This window comes from Pocillopora verrucosa, chromosome 2 (genome assembly GCF_036669915.1).
Source record: "Pocillopora verrucosa isolate sample1 chromosome 2, ASM3666991v2, whole genome shotgun sequence".
Classification (NCBI taxonomy): Eukaryota; Metazoa; Cnidaria; class Anthozoa; order Scleractinia; family Pocilloporidae; genus Pocillopora; species Pocillopora verrucosa.
Window position 1 is genome coordinate 5,192,240 of NC_089313.1, and position 23,954 is coordinate 5,216,193.

General features: G+C 36.8%; 3 protein-coding genes across 6 annotated transcripts; 1 reads left to right on the forward strand and 2 right to left on the reverse strand.

Moving 5' to 3' along the window:
• Positions 1-31: 31 nt before the first annotated feature.
• On the reverse strand, positions 32-6,312 carry LOC131776070 (histone-lysine N-methyltransferase set-1). Of its 2 annotated transcripts, XM_059092211.2 has the most exons (8): positions 6,212-6,312; positions 5,469-5,566; positions 4,296-4,678; positions 3,223-3,316; positions 3,023-3,082; positions 2,311-2,501; positions 1,730-1,930; positions 32-55 (listed from the first exon to the last, which is right to left on the reverse strand). In XM_059092211.2, coding segments are annotated over exons 1-8 (1,041 nt in total). In that variant the 5' UTR covers positions 6,225-6,312; the 3' UTR covers positions 32-54. The 2 variants fall into 2 exon arrangements, with proteins under 2 accessions (XP_058948194.2, XP_058948193.2); XM_059092210.2 differs by lacking the exon at positions 32-55 and having other exon boundaries at positions 1,077-1,930.
• A 685-nt stretch (positions 6,313-6,997) lies between these two features.
• On the forward strand, positions 6,998-9,930 carry LOC131776066 (uncharacterized). The gene is made up of 4 exons (XM_059092206.2): positions 6,998-7,213; positions 7,332-7,428; positions 8,016-8,308; positions 8,983-9,930. Exons 1-4 carry the CDS (start codon positions 7,083-7,085, stop codon positions 9,161-9,163), a joined length of 702 nt encoding a protein of 233 aa, XP_058948189.2. The 5' UTR covers positions 6,998-7,082; the 3' UTR covers positions 9,164-9,930.
• Positions 9,931-10,250: 320 nt separating this feature from the next.
• LOC131776073 (major vault protein-like) lies at positions 10,251-23,933 on the reverse strand. 3 transcript variants are annotated; one of them, XM_059092214.2, is made up of 18 exons: positions 23,808-23,933; positions 22,920-23,080; positions 22,455-22,592; positions 21,399-21,579; positions 20,681-20,784; positions 20,076-20,198; positions 18,753-18,878; positions 18,485-18,595; positions 17,603-17,734; positions 16,261-16,567; positions 15,832-15,915; positions 15,266-15,377; positions 14,318-14,515; positions 13,806-13,947; positions 13,124-13,335; positions 12,131-12,374; positions 11,757-11,945; positions 10,251-11,247 (listed from the first exon to the last, which is right to left on the reverse strand). In XM_059092214.2, exons 2-18 carry the CDS (start codon positions 23,070-23,072, stop codon positions 11,116-11,118), a joined length of 2,688 nt encoding a protein of 895 aa, XP_058948197.2. In that variant the 5' UTR covers positions 23,073-23,080; positions 23,808-23,933; the 3' UTR covers positions 10,251-11,115. The 3 variants fall into 3 exon arrangements, with proteins under 3 accessions (XP_058948197.2, XP_058948198.2, XP_066018232.1); XM_059092215.2 differs by having other exon boundaries at positions 23,771-23,902; XM_066162135.1 differs by lacking the exon at positions 15,832-15,915 and having other exon boundaries at positions 23,771-23,902.
• Positions 23,934-23,954: the final 21 nt, after the last annotated feature.

Consider the following 23,954-nt stretch of genomic DNA (forward strand, 5'->3'; position numbering starts at 1 on the left):
TCATCCTCGCTGTTTGCCATTGCCATAAACGTCGGGCGCAAAGAAGTTCAAGTCTCTATTGAAGGGAAAGGACAAATGAGCATTAGGACTTGTCGTCACATAGAGGATTTGACTGATCATGACGATATGTTCTTGCTGTTAACCAGTCATGTAATTTCACAAACAAGGGTTTTGATAACGTTTTCCATAAGCAGCTGCCGATGGTGAGATGGGGGGAGGGGGTGCTGTGCCCGAAGGAGGGCTCGTAAGGGAAAACCCAAAGACGAGAGCCTGCTCGCAAGCTGAACAGACGCCAGCAAGGTCTTACAAACCTCGTTTTCCCAGTTTGTACTGCTTGTTACAAACCTCGTTTTTTCCGAAGTTCTGAAAGATTTCAATCGATACAAATTCTTTTAATGGGCCGTGCAGTGGGATACGGCCCATTGAATTGAATGATCATGGTGCACGTTTCAGTGCCGCGGAAATTGCAAGTATAGCCTGAAATTAGTAAAGGGGGTATTTTTCTAAAGAAACTGTGGTGCTACATCGGTGGGGTGTATAACGAGATAATTTGGTTTTATCAACTGGCTGACTTTCCGAGCGATTACCCCTTTTCAGAGCGATGACAAAGAGCTAACGCTCAAAACGTCAGCTTTGGAACTCTTTATGGTACGGTTGTCAAGTTACATTATCACCTCATTTGATTGAAACCAAATTATCGCAGTATAAAATTTGTTTGGTAAAATATTCATTCTCCTAATCCTTTCAAATCTTTTCATCAAAATTGGGTCAAGTTGGCGAACTCAGATGTAGAAAGACTCTTTTCATTTGAACAGCTCGGCCCTGTGTTCAGGAAGCGGATACTCTATTCGAAAATTTGAGTATGGGTTTGCACTTTGTTTAGTATTAATGGCGATATTTTATGTTCACTAATAGTGACATGCGCACTTACTAGTTGGCGAGTACCAGCTGTAAACATAGGGGATACGCCAACCCATAATTCATAGCACTCCGTCGCTTCCGTACACGAATACGCGTGTAAGAATTTGAGAGAGTGAGGTGATAAATTCGTATTGCCAATAATGGAAGAAGAAAACTAAAGAGGTCATCCCCTTTAATTCCCTGACGAAAAAAAGACGCTTTTGAAAACAAAAATCATTACAAATCAAGTAAATTCGATACGAAAAAATTTTAAATAATTTCACAGAAATCGTTATCATAAAGAGACCAATGAAATTGGTTAAAGATTGTAGCAGCTTCCCAAGGTGTAAATAAGATATTTTAGGATGGGGAGCATACTTCAAATGTAATCCAGTTTGACGATCTGTAGAAAAAGCGAATTGCAATTGACATCCAGTCCATTCGTAGCGATAAGGCTGATCGCAACACAGAATTTAAGTCAGTTCTTCAGTCACCTGACTATTCAGGGTTACCGGTCACTTTGCCGACATGCCAACTCGCCGACACCATTGGTCACCTCGCCGACACTACTTAGTCAGTTCCTCATGGAAAACAAGGTTAAATCGGGGCCTTTTATAACAAAGTTAACAGTTTCGAATGAAAACTAGCCGATACAAACACAACAATAAATACTTTAGACTACAAGAAATTTTTTAACCGACAAAACGTTGGTTAGGGTTAGCGAGCTGACGAGTTGGCCATTAGTGTCGGCGAGTTGCTTGCCAGTGAGTTTACATGTCGGCGAAGAGACCTTGTATCCTACTAAGAATATCTGCACTAGCTCTTTAACCATTCATGAAATTGAAGGATGTCTTTGCTTCTTTCTCCATAATCGTAGAGAAGTTCTTCTCCCACTTTGACGTCTCTGTTTGTTTCCAGTATTAGGTAAGGTCTGTCTTTGATTGACACCAGCCTTGTTACACAATTGGCTTCCGTTCTGCTGTGATTCAAAAGCCGACCCAGTCTGCCGCTTTCTTTCGTGGCATCAACACTAACCAATTGAAATAATGATAAAAAAAAAATTAAAAAATATCTACGCTGCTTTTTCCTGTGAATTGCATTAGGTTTCGTTTTCGTAAATAAAAACTCCTAAAGTAAAGGAAATACCGCTCTAAAGTTTTGCTAAGTGGGAGAGGAGTGGGGATCATTGTGTAATTTTACTCCAAAGTGTTGCTAAGTAGGAGAGGGGTAGAGAGTCCTTGATCTCTTCTATGTCAAAAAAGTGATAGGTCATTAAAACAAAACAACCAGGCATAACCAAATTAGTGGTACAACTCTAATGAAGGACCCTATGATAGAAAACTCTGCCAATGCTGCTGCTCAAAGGAAGACACTATTAGATGTTACAAAATACTTTTTTACAGGGCTTACCAGTACTTTTTGTCCTTGAAGTTGAAATAATACATATAACATCCAAATTCTGTCTTTCCTTCATAGAATTTCTCTCGTTCCTTTGCAGTTTCATAATTAATAAGTTCACCAGCATATTCGCACACAAATTGTCCTCTTGTGAAGTCTATTTTGGCAAAAACACCTCTTCCTTTACCCTCTACCTCTTGTACCTGGTTTGAGAATTATGACAAACCTCTTAGTTTCTCTTTGCAATCAAAATGGGTACATAATTCAGCTTATCATAGATTCAATTGTTGTACATCTTCAGATTCAACCTTTTAACACCTAAGAGTGATTAGTAACTATTTTCTCAAATCAGTATTACCCTTAAACAAACATGGAAGTCATGAGAATAAAGGAAATGATCACCAACTAAAGAAGCTCTTGATTTAGCTCCCAGAAGTGATTAACATAAAACTTCTCCCTACAATATCCATACATTCTTCAGCAAACAGCTAATGAGAATATTCAAACTTATCAGGTAGAAGCTGCTATCTTGCTCTAGCACCAAGTTCTCATAACTAATTTACAAGGAAATGTGTAGCAGCTACAGGGGAGAATTAACAATCAGATCTTGGGAGTTAAAGGGTTAAACAAATTCTCTTTGTCAGTCCCATAAGAAATGTATCAAGAACAGTATGAAGATAATGTATACTGTTGTTGGGGTGTAAAGGGTTAATATCTGCCTTACCTCTAGACCTTCCTCTTTGCCTGATAACAAGGCCTCCTCCAAAGCTTTTTGTTTTTCATTCTACAATCAAAATACATTTCCTTAAACAATTAAAAAGTGAGACTGATGTTAGTCAGGAAAAAGGAAAGACATGCAGAAACTAAGGAGTGTTATGGAAATTTAGGAAAGCTAATTTGTTGTATGAACAAATAAGTTACTACCTCTAGAACTGATTTGCTCTTGCGACCACTTCTCCTAACAGGAAAATATTCAGACACCTCAGTTTGTCGTGACTGCTTCACTTCTTTTTTCTTGCTGAAAAATTTAAAAGCAAAGAAGATAAAGGACATAAAAAATCTTTGGTTGAAAACCAACTTGCGAGTTCTTTAACCCTTTAACCCCTAAAAGAGTCCAGCATCTAATTTCTCCTTACAATATCACCCTTGAATCAAACATTAAAGTCATGAGAATAGAGGAAATGATCACCAACTAAAGAAGCTCTTGATTGTTGAACAAATTCTCCTTGTCAGAACCCTAAGAAATGTCTAGGGAGTAGTAAGGAGAGTATGCATACTGATGTTAGGGAGTAAAGGGTTAAGGAATGTCTCCTGCAAGCTACAATGGTGAGAATAGAGTGTCTTACTTAAGAGCATAACACAATCATCCAGCACAATCTCAGGCCCAGACCTCTTGACCCACACTGAGCTAACCTCTAGGTTACCATATCTTCCACACTATAACTTTGTATTAAATCATTTCTATAACTATCCTAACTATAACCATCACAATTTCTTCAAATGTGCGTTAGCTGCTTTATCTTTCTCTTATTATTCTGTAGAGTTGTAATCAGACAGTGTAATCAGACAGCTGACTGTAATCAGACAGCTAAATTAGCCAATTATACTAGGCCCACTCAGCCAAATCCACTAAACAGATAATTGCTTACAATAGCCATAGCAACAACCTCCTCCCTACAAAACTGGGGAATTTCCAACTTCAGACAATGTGTATACCTTTCGTCAATTTTGACTTTTTTCCAGTTTTTCTTTTTCTTTTGAAATTTTAAGTTATGATTTCTTGGTAATAGGACTTTGTGTTGACCAATTCTGTCTTTAATCATACTCGTAATTAATAGATTGGACTCCTTCTTTGCTGTTGTCTGATTCTGTTAATTACTCATTTGATCACAGATTGAGTTGGATTCCTTTCAGTCCTATTACCATTATTAATAAATACTTTTAATAACTACTTGTGGCAAACATGATTCTAAGTAATTACTAATCACAAAACTAACATTCTTTTCTTTTTCTCCTTGGCTTGTGTAGGTGAACTATTTTTCCATTTTAATAGATCAAATGCCTGCTGCTTTGTTCTTTCCTCAATTTCAATGGATTTATTGCATTTCTCATTTTCTGTAGGTGATTTCTTAGAATCTTTAGGCAAAGCTTTGTTCTCTTCATCAACTGTACTTTCTCCTGGCTTTACTGGGTCACTTTCTGTAAGTTCATAGTTTTGTGAATTTGTTGCTGTCTCATGTGATTTTTGGTGATCATCCTTGCTCTGTAAGTTCTGTTCTGTATTATCAGTATCTGTAGGTATTCCTTGTGTGGCTGGTGGAGATGAATTACTTTTATTTCCCTTTTCTGGCTTGGTTGGTGACTTGTCATCCATATTTTCCTGTGAATGCAGTAAAGAAAGGTTAATGCCTTTACTGAATGTTATGCATTTCTTAGTTAAACACTGGAAATACTATAGGGCTGAATTTTTTACAGGCCTTTTTTTCATTCTTGCTTAAGTAGAATTCATTGATGTGAAGATTGCTTCCATGTTCATTTCTTAAACTCCAGTTCATAGAAATGATTTTCATAAATTCACAGTCATTGATTCATCTCTTCCTGGGTTTATTACGAACCAACAAAATGACTAGCTCCCAGTTGGCTTGTTAGCTCAGTTGGTAGAGCTCTGCACTGGTATTGCAGACGTCATGGGTTCAAATCCTGCACTAGCCTGAGTTTTTTCAGGCCTTTTTATCTCTACTACCTAAGAAGTGTTCATTACTGCAAAGATTGCTTTCATATTCATTTCTTAAACTAGAAACCACAATTACACAGGCTGACAGCATCTTGTTCCAAGACAGGATCTGATTTTTGTGTGGGTAATGAAAATGGTTACTAATAAATCCATTATTATTTCACTAAAACACCACTTTGCTATATTTAAGCAACAGGGTGTGCAAAATATGTTACACTACTGCTGTACACACTTGGCTATGCCTTGTGCTCCACTTTCTTGTTCTTACCACATTTTGATGTAAACTGTGATCTGTTACTGAACAGACACATGGCAATATTGAATCTATTTGTTGACAAGCACTCCAAATTATTAGTGAGTGTATAGCTAGAGTTATTTTGGTTTAGATATTATAAAATATGTTCAAACCATTTTCATTAACTATGCTCACTATTACCTGAACACCAGCAACCACTGATTTATGTTTACTGGATTCTTCGAGCAGTTCACTGCTCACTGTCTCTGTTTGAACTTTCTCAGAACCTTGCCTACTACCTAGAATGAACAAATTTGTATCCAGAGAGTTAACCAGATGAAACACAACTTTTCAAAATTGTTGCATTGCCTTGAATTTTTAAGTCAACGATGGTAAAATGTAAGTCTTATTTGTGGGTGCAAGTGCTGATTCTTTCGGATTTAGGTTACATACTTTTTCTTAAGTTAGTTTGTAGGCTCAATCAATGCTGCTCTTGTGGCAGGCATGTCTCTGATTGATTGAAATTAAAAATGCTGTCCACACAGCAGTTGGTTATTAAGTCTGGCCTGTTTGTACCGAGATCCAGTTGATTTTTCCAACATAGACTGAGCTTGCCAAATGCCAAAGAAGAAACATTCCACCACAATCCTTAATGTTACCTTTAATTGCAAATTGATATTTCTTTTTATACCTTTGATGCTACCACAGTTTTGCGAGTAAGAAAGGAATCAACAATATTTTTCACACACTGTTGATCGATAACGGCCCATAAACTCGTTTTACACCGATTCATTTAATTTCCAAAACCGGCTAAGGCACTCCTCGTATTCATCTCTTCACAGCTGCACACAGTTGAAACTCACACATGTTGTTAGCACTCCAAAAAGATTCTATTCAGCTCTTATAGTTGGATCCTAAAATATCGGAGAAAAAAGATAATTTACCTTTACGCGACATGTCTTCTCTGTTGCGACGAAAACGGAGAAACCTTGCTTGAAGGCGAATATGATTTGCTCAACAATAACATGGACTCCTTCCGTTTAGCGTTTGTATTTTGTATCATTAATTTTGATTGGTCAATGTATTTGTCCAATGAGAATTCTAAAAATTAGGGAGTCATGGTAGGTAAGGATCATATACTCTTAGGAGTAGGGGAGGGGAAGAAATGTTTTCAATAACGAGGCGCGGAGGGAGGAGGGTACCGGGGACCTGTATCTTCCTAGACTTGAGGAGCCTTTGAGGAAGCCAAGAACGGTGGCCTGGAAGGGATAGCGACTTCTTTTGGAGAATTCGCGGAAGTGAAATAAAAAATTCGCAGAGGGAAAATACGATTGGGAAAAAAAAGTCTCGGAAGTCGATGTCTCTTTTAAGCCATCGTACTTCAAGGACATTGACGCTTTAATTAGATAAACTAACGTAAATTTCAGCAACCTATGCGTTAACTTACTTCGTAAAGACCATATAATGTCTTTGAAAAATTTATTAGATTGATTTTAAATTAAAATCCCATGACCATATTTTTCTCTCGAATATCTAAAAATATATTTAGAACAAAAACATCCGCGAAGGAAGATCGCTGTAAGAGCATACCATTCCTCCTTTGATGAAGCTCTTAGTGAAAGTGAGTTCGTGGCGCCTTTTGATTGGCTGACCCTTACATATTTATTCTATTTTGGGAAACAGGCTTACCATATTTGGGATGTCTGATGAAACTTTCCGTAAAATTTCCTTGTTTGTAATTGTACACAAAAGGCCTTAGTTATTAGTTTTCTGGAGGAGAAGAGACTTACCTTTGAATTAGTCGTTGAAGGTAAAATGGAATCGAAAAGCATCGACAGAGAAGCCGTCTTAAAATCACTTGTCCTGAACAATTCAACCACAGATGGCCAGCCTAGAAAGAGAAAAAGACTTGACAATTTATCTGCCGAAGAAAGGGCTCTTCGAAGGTGGGCGATCCTTTGTGAACGAAGCAGTGAATCGAACCTTCTATCAAGTGCGATGTATCTCGAAGAAGGTTTCTGTTTTTGTGTAGGCTCAATGAAATTTCATTTTTGTGTTATCTAGAAAACTGAAGAACCGAGTCGCAGCTCAAACTGCTCGTGACAGAAAGAAAGCACGAATGACAGAACTAGAAGAACTGGTTGCGCAGTTAGAGAAAGAGGTAATAGTCAAAAAAAAATCTTCCCAAGTCTTCCCTATTTTTAATCTTATACTTTATTAACCTGACTTAGCGATAAACAGATAATTTCTCGCGATTGATAGAAATTCACTCGAATTTCAACTGAGAAACGTTTTGATACACTTCCTTCGTTAGTTGTGTGAGCAGAACTGTTTTCATTCTCCCCTGTTTCATCGCAAGCGGTTTTGAGTTTTTAGTTTCGAATCAGTGTTTCGTTTTTGTTTAAGTTGTCGTTGAAAGACTTTCGTTGAAGAAGTTGTTTTTATGTCTTTCGCCACTAAAATTATCTCAAAATGGAAGCGTAATGCTTCTCGATGTTGGCCCCTCTCGAGATCATTATTGATCGTAACTAATAATAAATCTTTTGAACTCGGTATATTTTTCCAATATTAGATTTTTTTAATGCGTCATCCACTCCGGGTAGGCGGAAATTATAAAGGAAATGTACCAAAAGTTTTGTTTATATGATTGTGCAATGATACACCAAGACCAGTAACGTAGTTATTCCTCAATACAATGCCTTGTTGTGTTTTAAGACCGCCCAATTTCTATTCTTTGTGTTCTTACAGAACAGAACCCTTCGCTTGGATAATGAAAGTTTGAGGAAACACTCGGAAGCTGTAACAATCGAAAACTCGGAGTTAAGAGTCCGACTTGGTCTTACACCCCCCGTGTCACCAGCTCCAGTGTCTACAAATTACACACCAACCTCAGAAGCCAGTCCAGATACTAAATACAGTCCAGTTGTGATCAAGAAAGAAGCAGAATATAACGAGTATGCATCACTCTCAGTTTCTCAGCAGCAGGAACGCCTGATTCTGTTTCTTTCTCTGATCACGACTTGGATGATGATCAACAACAGGTAATGGTGATATTTTTTTGATTTTGTGGGTAAAATTTATTTTTAAACCTTAAGAGAGTGAAAGACTTGATAGTGAAATTAGTGGGATAATGTCTGAGGTGCTGAACTTTTTACTCACTTAGTTGTTATCCACTGAAAATTCACTTTAACTTAGAAATGTGGCAATATCCTCATTTGACGTTACTAGGTAACGCTGGTCATGTAATGGATTTTTGTTGATGAGCAGAACAGCTGGTCCATCACTGGTGGGATTTGAAGATGTCTGTTCAGCTGTTTGAATTTATTATCAGTAATTCTGTAAATTTTTTACACCAATTTTTTTTTCATTATGAATGGCTTTCTAAATGGTCTTCTACCCTTTCACTCCCAAGAGTGACCAAAAAATACTTTCTCCTCACAACATCAATACAACATCAAACAGACGAGAAACGGGAATATGAAATGATATCAATTAGGGGGTTGTCATTTGTTTCAACACTTAATTATCAAAACCAAACCTATAAATATTTTCTGGCAGACAGTAAGTATAATTACTAAAGAAATCTTGGGAGTGAATGGGTCAAGAGTATGGGAGGTTGAATTAAAAAAACAATGAGATGGAATGTGTATCATAAGCATGATAAAAGTAACCTTTGATAGGCATGATTTTAACCCATGATTTGGTGTCTTTTCAGCATGACATGGATTTTGGCCTTTTTGAACTTGATGGGGAAGGAGACTGCCTCACACTTATTCAGCCCAAACAAGAAGCCACAGCAGCCCCAACCTGCTGTCAACTCAACACCAACCCAGATGCAAAAGAGGAAGTCAGAACCACAGATGGCACAGTCCCAGAATCAAGCAGCAGTGACATAACAGTAGCAGACTTAGTTGGAATGGAATGCGAGTCTTTGGACTCTTTGGATGATCTCTGGAACCTGAAAGATTTCTCCAAGGAGTTCAAAGACCTAAATGCGGAACCTGAAATGTTAGGGTGTGAAATGTGGGAGGAGACCTTCACAGAAGTATTGTTCCCATCACTTTTGGTTGTCTGAACATGTTGTGTTAAGTCAGACTGTTGAGGAGTAGATAAGACAAATGTAATCTGCACCCACTGTCAATAGATAATGAGCACTACATTATTCCAGTAAGCAGCACAATAACTAGCTGCTATTTAGGAAAGGAGTCAAGAGAAAGAATGTGCTGGCTCAGTAGGGTGGCCAAAAGCAAGGCCACTCAGCACCATGCTTAGTGCAGGTGAAGGTGAACGACAACTTATGTTGTGAGATGGTCAGTAATCATCAGACCATCAAAGACCATCCAGTTATAGAAAGAGCTACAGAATTCCTCTAAAACACCTTTCAACTCCTATTACAAGGACTAGTGGGTTTTTCTTAAGAGAAGAAATATTTCCTTTGTATTTACACTCACTAGTTAGAACATTTTTGTAGTTATCCAAGATGTTCAATTAATTACAAGAGTGGTCTTACAGTTGTAGGCAAAATAATTTGTTATGACCTCTGTTATGAATAGATTTTTGTATATAAAATAAGAACACAATTCTGTGAAGGTTTCCTCATAGGTTACTATTACTGTTAAATAGTAGTAGTCTGGCACTAAGTCATTAAAAAAGAATTGGGTGACATTGGAGTTTTTCTGTTTCTCAGCCATAACAAAAGTTTTGGAATGATTTACCACAACCGTACCCTTGATTAGGCACCACCCCTTAACTTAGGTAAGCATACAATAGAGAGACATCCCAAGTGAGCATTGCATTTCAAAATGCAAGTCATATCGACAAAAAAACAACCTTTAAAACTTATGATCCTCCAAAGTTTTTCAGTCTGTAACAGAAGTAGTTCCCTTCACCTCTACTTAATGTCTGGGGTCTGATCATGAAGGGGGGTAATGACATTGACATCTTTGCCAATGTGAAGGAAGCCAACATAAATTTCCACAACACTCAAAGTTGGAAATGCAAAACATTTCGTATCAAGCTAATGGCAATTTTATTCATTATTGTAAGAAATCAGTTGCATTATAAATTAATTCACTAAGGAATGTTATCACATCCAGAGAAAACAAAGTGCATCAAATGGAAATCTTTTCAAAAGGTTCTTGGCCACTTTACATTCGGTTTGTTAGATGATTCTTGTTTAACAGATTAACAGCACCCTTCATCTAAGCATTACCACATGCATCAGAATATTGGGAATTCATTGCACTGAGGAGCCTACAGGAAAACAACAGTTAAAAGGTGTGTGAAAGGTTGCCATAAGAGAGAATCTTACCAGACTGTCTTATTGTGCAATTAAAGCACATAACCTCCTCTTTTTTTTACTTGAAAATAATTTGTGGCATGTTTAGTGTTTCAGAGTTAGAGCTACTGGATTCATAGTTCCAAGGTGTAAAACAAAGCCCAACTTTGACTTTGTAAAGGAACTACACACAAAGCAAGAAACATGTCAAATTAGAGCTGAATTTTTTTCAAGTTTGTCATTGGTAATTCAAGTCCATCTCCTGCATTTTTTTCCCTTAATTTTGTTTTAAGTGATTCCTCCAGTTTAAATCAAGTGTAAATCTTTTCAATGATGGAATTAGGCATAATTATAGCAAGAAAAATTACTTTTAAAATTGCCAGTGCAATTGTTATTGGCTATTAATGGTATGCAAACTACAGTTATATTAATTTTTCTAAAACTATGATAACAATTCTTGATCGCTACACTAATATTAAAGTATGAGATTGAAAATTTTAAATTAATTGCATTTGAAGCATTCAATTATGCAAACAATTAGGTTGCTACATGTCAGTCAATCATGATGCATCAGAAGTCCTCGGAGGAGCCAGGCTGTTGAAGGGCACCAATCAAGCCTTGTGCTGTGCTGAACAAATTGATAGGTGAGCTACCATCTGTTATCAGAGTAGACTTCAGTCCCAATGACTGTAGAAGTTTCACCTACAATGTAATGACCAGAAATCAGCCACTGACCCATTTCCCTTCCATTAAACTCAGGTTCATTTATCAAATAATTTTCAAACCCCTCTTTCCTCACTCCCAACAACATAAGGAAATAAACAAAGTGTAGTAAATATAGTAAACAGAACCATAATCAAGGTTTATCACTTGTAGATTTTGGCAAAAACAAAGCACATTTCCACTGAGTCTTGTAAAATCAAAACAAAAGCAATGGTGTCAGGCAATCAGGACAAATAATTAAAATCACCTGAAGCTGATGAGGAGAGAAAAGAACTAGAAGTTTAAGGAAATGATGTCAATCAGGTTTTCATTTTCCATCTAATCAGTTGAGAGGATGATGTAAATTTCCAAGAACAATCACTCATCAAAAAGAAGACAACCCAATGCAACCCTTTTCTGGGAGATAATCTGCTTATCACAGCCCTGGATTATTTTTGATACTTAGTTGAAAACAAATCTGGAAAGCAACAAGTTACTGCAGCACATACCTGCATCTCTGGTCCAGCTGTAGCTATTGCCTGAATTGTATCAGAACCAATGGATGAAACCATGTTTTTGAATTTGTCAGTTTCGATGCTGGACATTTCTTTGGCCTTGGTGACATCTAAAGTATTCTGTTCATGCTGGTACTTCAACTCGGCCTCTCGAGTTTTACTCAGACGCTGTAGTTCTGATTCCTTAAAGAGGTTGTTGTAATAAGACAAAACATGAACATACATAATAATGGTACATACATTTAGCAAGATCATTGCAGTTCTGATAACAACAGCCTGCTCACAGGCTTTTTCCAAGGAAGATTTCTTTTCTCCAAGGAAAACAATTACTATGGCATGAGAAAGTACCAGGATAGGAAAATGCTTACAGCCTCAATCTTTGCTGCCTCTGCCTTCAACTTTGCCTGCTGAACTGCAGCCTCCCCTTCAATGCGAGCTGCCTCTGCTCGTGACTGAGCTTCAGCTTTGGCTTGTCCTGTTGACTCCACTGCAGCACTTTGGGCTTGGAGTTCTAACAGGTCCTTCCTGGCACGTTCTGCTTCAGCCTCATCTGTGATCTTCTGTCTCTCCAGGCGACCTTTGGCTTCTTGTTCAAGTCTCTCTGCTTCATGCCTAAAACAAACACAATAATCCATCAGATCATTGCTGTCTCGCAACAGGTTCATGTTCATAACTCTTTACACCCTAGCACCAGTATGCTTCTTCTCCATACTGTTCTCTATACATTTATTAAGGCACTGATAAGTGCTTCTTTAGTTGGTGATCATTTCCTTATTTCTCGTGACTTAACTGTTTGATTCAAGGGTGACATTGTGAGGAGAAATTAGATGCTAATCACTCTTAGGGGTCCAAATGCTAAATTTGCCTTTACTAAGATTACTCCACGTCTTTGTATTTTGATTATTTTCTTTGTGTGAAAATGATAAATGATATGCTAAAACCAAGGCATATGTCCCTTAAATACTTCTGCAGTCTGCACAACACAACAGTTCTGCTCAAATGAATAAAGGGGGTAAATTTCTAAAGAAACTGTGGTGCTGAACTGGTGGGAGAGTACAACAGGACAATTAAGTTTTATCAACTGAGTTGAAAATGTAAATGGGCCACTGTAAAGAGTTTTAAAGCTGACATTGCCAGTGGTAGCCCTTTTGTCAGAGCCACAGGGTTTGTATGTTTACATGCAGAAAATGAAGTTATGGTATTGGTGTAAATAGGTGACAGGAAAAGAATAAATCAGTTGAATGAAAAGTGCTTGTTGATACCAAGGGAATTAAGAGTGCCGTTTGAAAGATAAATTTTTTCCTTAGGCTAGAGGTTAATGGCTTTAGTTCCGTTCAAAGCTTCAAGCTAATGACCCATACCTTGCTGTGGCTTCCTGAGAGTTGGTTGTTATCTCAATGGCCAACTGAACAGACTTCTGCAAAGCATCTCGTGTGCGTTGATCGACTGGCTCCACTGATTGGATGTCAATACTAGTGATGTTTAGATTATTGGCTGGGAAAGTAAACTTATTTCGGATTTTGTGGTTGTCATCTATGCCAAACACTGAAGTGCGAATTATCTTTGCTGAGTTCTGCAGGGGAAATTGATTTTAGCAAATATTTTAGTTATCCCCTCAAGAACCTAAGCTTTAATTTTGCCACCTTTTTTGAGGGGGGTGGCAGCTGATTTAAAAGCAAGTTTGTCAATCAACTCCTTTAAAATTCAACATTGTAAATAGTGGGTAACATATCCTTTTTCAAATTTTTTTAAAGCAAAATTAAGAAAAAATTTAACTCAGTCTGTCACCCTTAATAGCAACAAATAATATCCAGTGAAACTGAAATAAAAACAGAATCTACTTATTACTTTCTGTGTTCAACAGAAAGGATCTGGTTTAGCTTCTAAATCTTTTTTTTGGCCTAAAATGTCTTGATCTTGCTTAAAGTAGACATCAGATCTTTTTTACAATTTCAAAAACTTTGGTGACTGTCTCCCCAAAAAATATATAATCAATGCAGTTTAGCTCGCACCAACTAAGCTTAATTTGCTTAATATCTGCACCTTGTGAAAGTCATCAAACTGGACACCCGCTACTGCACCACGGATTCTTGAAGCAATTGCTTTGCATGCATCTCCAACAAAGTCAGGAACTGAAAACAACTTGGCTGCATCTTTTGCCTTCCTCTCTCCAGCATCAAAATGCCTGTTAAGTAAGGTTAACGTATGGCCATTGCATGATTTTCTTTTTCAGAACTGAATGATCTATGTCAGTCAATAAATAGTCAGTATTTAGTTGATTTATTATAGTCATGAATAATCACCAAAAAGTATAATGAAAGGGCTCAAGTCTGGACCTTTTGATTCAGGATCCAGTGCATTATATACATAACTAGGCCAACATGACTCTCCCTCAGAATAAAAATCAAAACAAGGTTGAATGACATTGGAAATTTAAGTGACATTGTGCTGCTATAATTTTTAAAAGCCTTCACCTATAAAGATCTAAGACCCATCACAAAGTTAAACTAATGACTGTCAACAATCTATCATAAGAAAAGTAAAATTCCAATTACCAGTTGTAAGAAAGCTGTAGCTGCAGTCTTGCATGGTCAGCAGTCTCCACAGTGATGATATCAGTACAGAAGTCTGGGCCAAGGAGAAGACACAATGCCTTAATAACATTGGGTTTCTTTGGTTTTCCACCTGACAGACTGAGCTGAGTAAATTGTTCATCTGGGCACAACATAACCAACTCAGGACCAAACACAACCCTGTGGAGAGGTACCAAAACTATCAGGACTTAAAATGCTACTCAAGTCTGTAATGTGTCACAGAGTTAGAAGAATTTTCCATGGGGAGGGGTGGGAGAGTTTCCTGCCATACATTACCATACACCTGTATATTTAAAGTAAGGTTAAGCTGCATCCTATAGCCTAACCCTTTAATTCCTTTAAGTGACCAAAGCAGAATTTCTCCTCACAATTTCGATACAATATCATGCAGACAATACATGAGAATAAAGGAAAATATCAATTAGGGGATTATCAGTTGATCCAATACCAAATCATCCAAACTCACAACATAAGAATTGTCTAGCAGACAATAAAGAGAGTTACCTTGGGAATGAAAGAATAAACCCTTTCAACACCCTCAAGATCTAAATATTGGTAAGTCCTCCACCTTCTATTAACTTCCATAAATTAGATCTCTGGAAATGTCTAAGTTTGGAAATTGTTTTGTTAACAAGGAAGATAGTTTCCTAGATTATATTTTTCTTTATTTTCATCACCTTCCTGCATGTGCTTAAAAATATCTTGATACTGGGAGAAGAAATTACATAATATATTAACTCCTGAAAGCAATAAGATTTAAGAGCACCTGTGAGTTCTGGTTTGCTAATAACAGGAATTCAAACACAATTCTGCCACAGATTTCCAACATAATTACATGAAACTCAAGTTAATTAGTCTAATGAAGTTCCTAGATAAACTACATGTATGATGTTCACCCTTGCATATTACCTGGCAGTCTTCTCTTTATAATCATAAATCTGTACTGCTGCATTATGAGGGACTCTAAAAGTCACTACTCTGGTTTTATTCCTACCAGTGCTGCTTTTTGGCTCTCTTTGTGCTGCAAGTCAAAAAATGATTAAAATTGTTATATAGTTGTTAAATTTTAAGACAAAAAAAATTGAAGTAAATTATGACTTAATTTTAAAACCCTATTCTCCATACTGTTCTCTATACATTAACAAAGGTGCTGACAAGGAGAATTTGTTTAACAATCAGGGGCCTCTTTTCAAGACTGGTTATCATTTTCTTTATTCTCGTGACCCTAATGTGTGATTCAGGGGTGATATTGTAAGGAGAAATTAGATGTTAGTCACTCTTAGGGTTCAGAGGGTTAATGTTGAATAATGTTAATGGTTAGTACTGATTTCAAGCATCGCTAAAATGGCAGGAATGTTAGATTTTTAAAAGAGTGCATAACTTAAACATGAATACTCTTCCAACTATCATAAAAATCAGCTTTCTATCAAGGGCTTTTAGTAATGACCGAGCTGAAAGCATTGCTGTTTGTTCACCTCTTTGTCCAGGCCTTCTTGATGAAGTTTGATTTAGTTCCATCTTGGAACTTTCATCCCAGTGGGTGGAAAGAGACTGATAACCTAGAGAGATTTTAGAACACGATTTACCCTAGCCTTTTCTGAAGTATGTCCAGAAATGCATGCAGTAACAAAAAAATAGCAAAAAATTCATCAAAATCATCAAATCCACCCAGCTGATTTCCCTTTTGATGAATTTGACTTAAATTACTCAAAATTGTCAAATCTGCCACGCTGATTGCACATATACTATAATATTAGTTTAGTAATTAGGAATTATTATGATCATAGATTTGAAACAATTATAGTACCAAAGAAAATGTATAGAGGAAAGTATAGAGTATATGGATACTGATAAAAATACAGATAAAATGTGCGAGGCCCCAGTCACCCTTAAAAAGGCCTTACTCAATTCAGGTGGTAAAAATGTATTCCTTGTGCCACGGTCAGCCAGTGGATCCTTCCCCCCAGTAAGAAGTTGCTCAACTGTCGGAGGCAGATCTTTCTCCCAGAGTTCTTCATCATGGGTCAACATGTAGGTTTGACCACACACAGCTCTCACCCGTCCAGTCTTGATATCCCTCACATAGATTCCTTCATTTTCATCCAGAGGAATAGCTTTCCGTCGTGCAACAACTTCTACCTCTACTGGTGGAACATATTCACTGGGTCCACGGATCATCCAGCGATCACCAGGCCGTCTTGGTATCTCTTTCTACACAAAAATTAAAAAATACTTATTAAAAGCTTACTGAGATGAATGTACATTTCCTGAATTTCCTTGAATAAGCAACAATACTCTTAAAAGTGCCCTCTCTTGGAAAGCGCTTATCCCCTAAGCCATAATATCAAATAAATGCCCTCTTGAATAGATACGCCCCCTTTTCTCCTTCTCTTACTTTGTCTATTAGAGGGGATACAAGGAAAAACTGTTTCTATTGTCACTTAATTTGAAACTTTTTTTAAGCTTCAACCACAGCAGAATCAGTGTAGGTTAATAGTTTAATTCTTAAAAAGTGCTCCATGATTAAGTGCCCTCCTTCCAATAAGCACCCCTCCTTTTAGCCAGACACTTATCCGAGGAAATAAAGTAATTCCATTTTATCAAAGACCCACCATGCCACAAGAAGGCAAGGAAGAGGATGGACCCCCATGATGAGATTTATCTCTTGAAATATTTTGAACCTACATCTTCCTCATGATGGAGTAATCAAGCTTGTGTATATATGTCCCAAATGAAAACATCTATGATATGTCACTATTTTCAACTGTAAAAAACTGTAAGAGGTAAAGTCTGCATTCCAGCCAAGTACCCAATCCAGGTTACCCTTTTTCCATTACAAATCGCTGGTACCCATTTATACTCCTGGGTGGAGAGCGAGGCACTGTGAAAGTAAAGTGTTTTGCCCAAGAACACAACACATTATGACCTCAATATGTCTACCCCCAGACTTCTCAAACTAGGACTTAGAGCATCTCTACTCTTAACCCTTTAACTCCCAGACCAAATTTGTAATTCTCCTAAATGTCAACCATACAATTCTTATAATGTTAGTTCAGAGAAGTTAGTATTGGATCAACTTATCATCCCCAAATTGATATTTTTCTGTATTCTCATCGCTTGTCTGGTTGACATTGTATTGATATTGTAAGGAGAAATTCTGTCTTGGTCACTCATGGGAGTTAAAGGGTTAACTGTTAAAGTTACCATTTATCCTGGAAAAAAGTTCTGTTGTATTTGTTTATTTACCTCCTTTTCATTAGCATCAAGAAAGGCCTCATTTGCTTTCAGAATCAGCCCCTCATCCTCACCAAGAATAAACACATCTTGGATACCTTGCTCAAGCTTTTCACCAGGCAACAGGAAGAATGACTTCTCTCCCTGAAAGACAGGAACAAATTCAAGTTATCTTTTAGTAATCTCAATATAATGAAATAAATAATATTTTAATGTGCGGGCGACATATACATTATGAACATGATAAGATGATCCTTGCAGGTGTCCTGCACTTTATTTAATTTAATCACCAGTTCCATGCCATTCCCATTTTAACTTGGTAAGCTTGTTCAGAACCAAGATTTTGAATTATTTTGTTCATCGGAAAAAGTTTTGATTTTCCTTTTACATTCAATCCACATTGGAGTGAAATTGTCTTCACGTCATCAGCTTTCTTTAGCATCTTTAAGGACATATCTATCCTTGAAGGAATATGCTGAAGAGATTGAAGAATGAGTTTGCACTTGTTCTGCATGTCTTAAGTGACCTTATAACTTGCAAACTTGTAAAATAAGTTTTTCTGTGTATTTTATTTTGCTCTTTGTATAGTCACCTTGTGTTCAAAGGTGCAATTCATATCATAAAGGGGGTAGGTTTCTCAAGAAACTGTGGTGCTGTGTCAGTGAGAAAGTGTATCAGGGTAATTTAGTATTATCCGCTGAGTTGATAATGTAAATTGGCCACCATAAAGAGTGAAAAGCGAAGGGCTATAATGCTTGAAACATCAGCTTTTAAACTCTTTATAGTGGTCAGTTTAAGTTATCAACTCAGTTGATAAAACAAATAAAATTATCCAATTCATATCATACTCCTTAAAAAAGGTTGTTTTATCGATTGACAAGTAGGTACCAGTACCTTCACTAGCCTCTTTTGTCCCAACTGGGGCCTCCCATCTTTATCAACAGGATCTAGAATGACACAGTACTGCCTGTTGTTTAGTGTTGTGATATCAACAACTCCTACAACCTACAAGATGGAACAGGTAAGATTTGATGTATTAAATTGTAATTGTTTTACTCAAACTGTTACCAGTTAATGCATCAATAAACTACAGGGTTGGCATAATTCTCCTCATCATCTATGGCTGCCTTCATATTCTGGATGATCAATTGAATAATATTACCTCTTCATAGACATTTGGAATATGTGCCTCTGTGTCTGCCATGGTAATTAACCACTCCTCCCCATTCTTTCGTAAAACACCTGTATCATCTTTGAATGTGCGTGTGGATTGCAGATGTAAAGCTTTCTATAATATGAAAAAATAAAAGAGGCTCAAAAGAGGCACTAGAATAATGGAATATTGACAATTCATGAGGCATTTTTCATGGATCCTCTAAAGTACTGGCTAATGCCATAGATTTACATATGGTGTTTGAACATATTTTGCAGCACATAACCCTAATTAACTCCCAAGATGTGATTGTTTATTCTCCCCTCTAGCTGCACACTCATTTCCTTGTAAATAAGTTCAATAATTTGGCATTAGATCAAGATAACAACTCCTACCCGATAAGTTTGAGTATTCTTGTTACCTGTTTTCTGAATAATGTACAGATATTAAAGGGAGAAGTTACTTGTTGGTCACTTCTGGGAGTTTAAGGGTAAGCTTAAGGGTTGTTTAGTTCTTAACCAAAGTACAGATGCAAAGGTTGGAGAAAATTTTTTACTTTAACTACATACCATAATTGTAGTTTACCATTATTGATTAGCATTCAAATGAGCCAGGGAAAGCTTAAACTTTGCTTTCTTTTGACTGGTCTTCACATCAGAAAGTTAACTCCACTGATTCTACAAACACCTATGGCTAAGGTGTAACTCCTTAAAAGTTCATCTTCTCACTCCCTTATTCTTAATCTTCAAAGAATGCAGTCAGATGACCAAAGATTTTGAAGAACTGTCACAAACATTTCCTTTCTCCATGCACAGCACAGAGGGCCTACGCTAGTACTTCTTAGTCTTTTTAAACTCTTCACTTAGAAACAACTTCAAAGAACACTCAGAAAAAAATTAAAAACTCACTTAAAGTCAAACAAAGAATTTTAAAAAAATATTTTATAAAATAATTCAAATAGTACGCACGCTCTGATTGGCCATAAAACCATTTTACATGAGCGTATATAAACACGGTTTTCATTCCTCTTTCATTAGTTATTTTATAAAAGAAAAGTAAAATGGTTTCCATGTTTACATAGCCTGATGTAAACACGCGGGAGGTTGGGAGAACACTCGATAAGATACAAGATAAGATACGCTTATCTCGTGTTCTCCCAACCTCCCGCGTGTTTACATCAGGCTATGTAAACACGGAAACCATTTTACATTTCTTCAATAGCATCTAGTTCCTACCCAATCAAATTCCATGAAGTAGTTGTCCTCTGCACTATATATCTATCTTTCTTTGTCAATCAAATATGATATGTTTTTAATACATTCTTGCACCCACCTTCTCAGTCAATACATAGGCATTTACAACATCAACCACTTCCTCATAAGCACCAGGAAGATAAGCACCAATCTTTTGAACAAGCCACTCTTCCCCAGCAACACGCAAGTTATCATCACGATCCTGTTTGAAGATTAATTTTCAAATAATGAGAAAAAGAAGAAGTAAGATGAGGTTGCAAATTTACCTCAAAACTGTCCTTTACTTTTAAGGTAATTTAGTATTATCAACTGTGTTCATTCTGTAAACTGACCACCATAATGAGTTTTAGAGCTGTATGTTGTTTCAAGCATTAGCCCTTCATCTTTCATTCTAACAGAGGGTTAACACTGGCCAATTTAGTGATCAACTCAGTTGATAATAATGAATTACCTTGTTGTATTCTCCTACTGATGTAGAACCACAGTTTCCTGTGACACTTATCCCCTTTATTCTGGATTAAGTCTCACTTCCTTTGATAAAAGGTAACAAATTAAGAATCTGGATGTTTCAAACAGAACCACCAATCTGTCTCTAGTTCAGTTTGGTCCTTGCATGTACATGTACCAAATATTATTATTCCTATACATGATAAATTAAAAAATTCCTGTCTTTAACGTCCTTACTTTAGTTTCTTTTCTTGCCCTCAGTCTGATGGCTTGGTTTGGCTGGATAATGGTGGCAAGGATGTTTTCTACCACTTCAACCTCTTTCTTTGGTATATATGTACCTGTAGAAAATATTAATAATTGTTTTTATCTAAGATTGTACTGATTAATTAAGAATTACTCATTTCTATATGCCACATCTACTACAATGCAATGAATTTCCCCAAAGATCACTACTACAGTTGAGTAGAAAAGCATGAAACTAATTCAACAAGCTATCTAGCTGATATCATATATGATTCACCACATTCTCAGTTTCAAGTTCACAATTCTCTTGAAGGATACCCCCTTATTACAGGAAAAGTTAGACAGCAAAATGCTCAGAAACATATAAGTATAACCTAAAAATTAAAACTAAATAATTATCATGTTATAATTAAAAAAGAATGGCTCTCTTGAGACCCTTGCTTGATAGATTAACCTGTTAGTTCTCATTTAGATCCAACTAGTATTTCTTCCTACTGACTGTCACAGAGTTTCTTAAAATTAGACAGGAGAATGTGTATTATATCGAGTGATCAAAAGAAGAAGTTACAAGCTAATCAATACTGAAGATTAAAGACCTTAAAGGCTCTTTCAGCAAGGGTTTTTATATCACTGTACACTTTTAGCATAGCTTATCATTATAAATCATACTATTTCCTCTCAATAAGATATGAATCAACATGAGTATTACCTGGCCCTTCAAACAACCACTCATCCCCAGCCACTCTCTTCTCTCCTGATTCAGACTCATAGTCCAGCATTGCACGGAGTCGTATGGCAGAGTTAGCCATAACCACCCTTAGACCAGTAACACCTTGCTTCAAAACTTCACCAGGATACAAAGGGAATGGGTCTTGAGCAAGACGAATATCCTAAAATACATGGCAAATTGTATATTTCATCATCCACCACAGGGTCCTTAGTTTTGATCACTCCTCTCCTCCCTTCCCTATTTTCTTTTCCCTAATTTTCCCTTCCCTCTTCCGCTGTCCAAAATTTAATTCTCAGGTTTTTTTTCAAACCTCCAGTCTTCTGGAATATTTGCTATGAACAACCACTGATTGGTTATTTTTTCTGGAGTACGGGTCTGTTATCAACTTGTTACAACCTTACATCCAAGACCAAGCAAAGAAAGCTGTATTTTGATATTTTCTAAAATGCTTGTTTAAAGTATCAAAATGCTGTGTGTTTATTTTTTCTTCAAACAAAGTCCATACTTGTCTTAATTTACACATAACATTCAGAACATAACAGTATTGTCTTAAATAAGCATTTTTATGTAGACCATATGGCTGACATATCTTTCTAAAAGCAAGGTTAATTGAGCATTCCTCTAATAAATGAAACATTAACAACCTTTCAGACAAGCTTGAATATTCTCACCACAGTGAATGCAAGAAATACACTCATTGACCAATATTAATCTTAAATTCTACTGTTTGCCTTATAATAACATCAGATTTTGCATTCCTCCCTTAACCTTTCAACTCCAAAGTCTGATTTTTGATGCTCTCCTCTTGTTGCTAATCATTTCCTAATAACTTATTTATTAGAATTTGGTGTTAGATCGAGATAACAACTTCTATCAGATAAGTTTGAGTATTCTTGTCACCTGTTTGCTGTATAATTTATGAATATTATTGGGAGAAGTTACGTGTTAATCACTTCTGGGAGTTAAAGGAATAATTCACTTTCAAAAATTGGTTTTATGTTGAATTAACAGCACTATGTAAAACTGCTATGTTACCTGATCGGCATGACCCAGTTTGATCTGTCCATTGGAATCTATAACGACACGCCCATCCTTATCCCTAAGAACTGGATTTTCCACAACAGAGTAATGCCGAGGAGGAATTGTAATCATTCTTTCTGGACCAAGAATAACCTGTGTGAATGGAACAGAAAATAAATCAGAATTATTACTGTATAACATATACATACTATTCTAAAACAAAGCCCTAGTTCCAAAGGCAATCTATTGTTTTCACTATTGTTTCCTTAATAACAGAACTGTATGCATAATGAAGCATGGAACCGTGCGTAAATCTTGCCAATATGTTAATGTCAAAGTGTTTCTGTTTTGCAAAATAAAATCTTAACTGCAGACTGACGTTAATTTAATTTTAAACTAGATCCATTCGTCCACCTGTCAGAGAAAATTCACCTTAAATTATCCTATACTTGTCCAACTGAAAGATTCACTAGCACTTACCTTTTCGTTATCTTGACGGATGAAGGTTTTCGGACCAACTTCCACCTTGGTGACATTCGTGTTCTGATCCAAAACATGAATGTAATAATATGGTGGAATACGATAAATACTCTCCTCATCATGAGGGGCAGAACGTCCGCGTCCACTACTCATGGCTCAGTCTAAAGTTTAAGAAACAAGGAAACTTCATTCATTCTCGTACATTTTTCCATCTCTATTTACATTAAAAGCAACCACTGTTATTTTAACTCTGCTGACAGATTACCGAGAACTGACAAGCTGACTAAATGGGTTGGGGACATTTCGCAACTTGGTAAGCAGGTCATTTCAATTTCAAACCTTTACATGACGAAAGTTGGGCCTGCACAGGCCCTTCGAACAAAGAACTTCAAATTCTGCTTCGCACGGGTTAGGTTACCTTTGTAAATACATGTGTTATCGGCTTACAAACTAATTTATCCAAGAACGTTACCTCGTAAAAGCAGGCGAATTACCTGAATCACTTGCTTTCAAAGTAAGAGGGAAGGTTTGAGTAACTGAAATATTATGCATGTCTCAAAATTTGCAAGGCCTGCAGTTTAGGAAAGGCTTAGTCCCATTTAGGAAACATTCTCGAGTATCTTTATGTTTCAAAGCTGCACACCGACCGAAGATTAACTAAAAAATCCACAGTTACGACTGCATTTTTAACTTTTAACAGACTTGTAGAAAACTCTTAAGTGAAAGGAGTGTCTTGCACCGACTAACACAAGGGAGATCAAGCTCACAGGCATAATATTTAGCTGAGGTAAACAAATTCGATCAACAAAATTGAAGTGTTAAAATAGTTGACCATAGAGGGGTATACGAACCGTTGTAATAGGATGTATCTCTCCGATCTTCACTAACCTTTAAATTGTTCTGTACGAAAGCAAGACACCGAATGTTTCACTTTCTACCGCTTGCGAAGTCGAACGCAACCTGCAGAAAGTTCTTTGTTTTGCTTTCCATTGTAACGCCAGCCTAGCACCCAGGTCATTTCTGCGCCTATTTAAA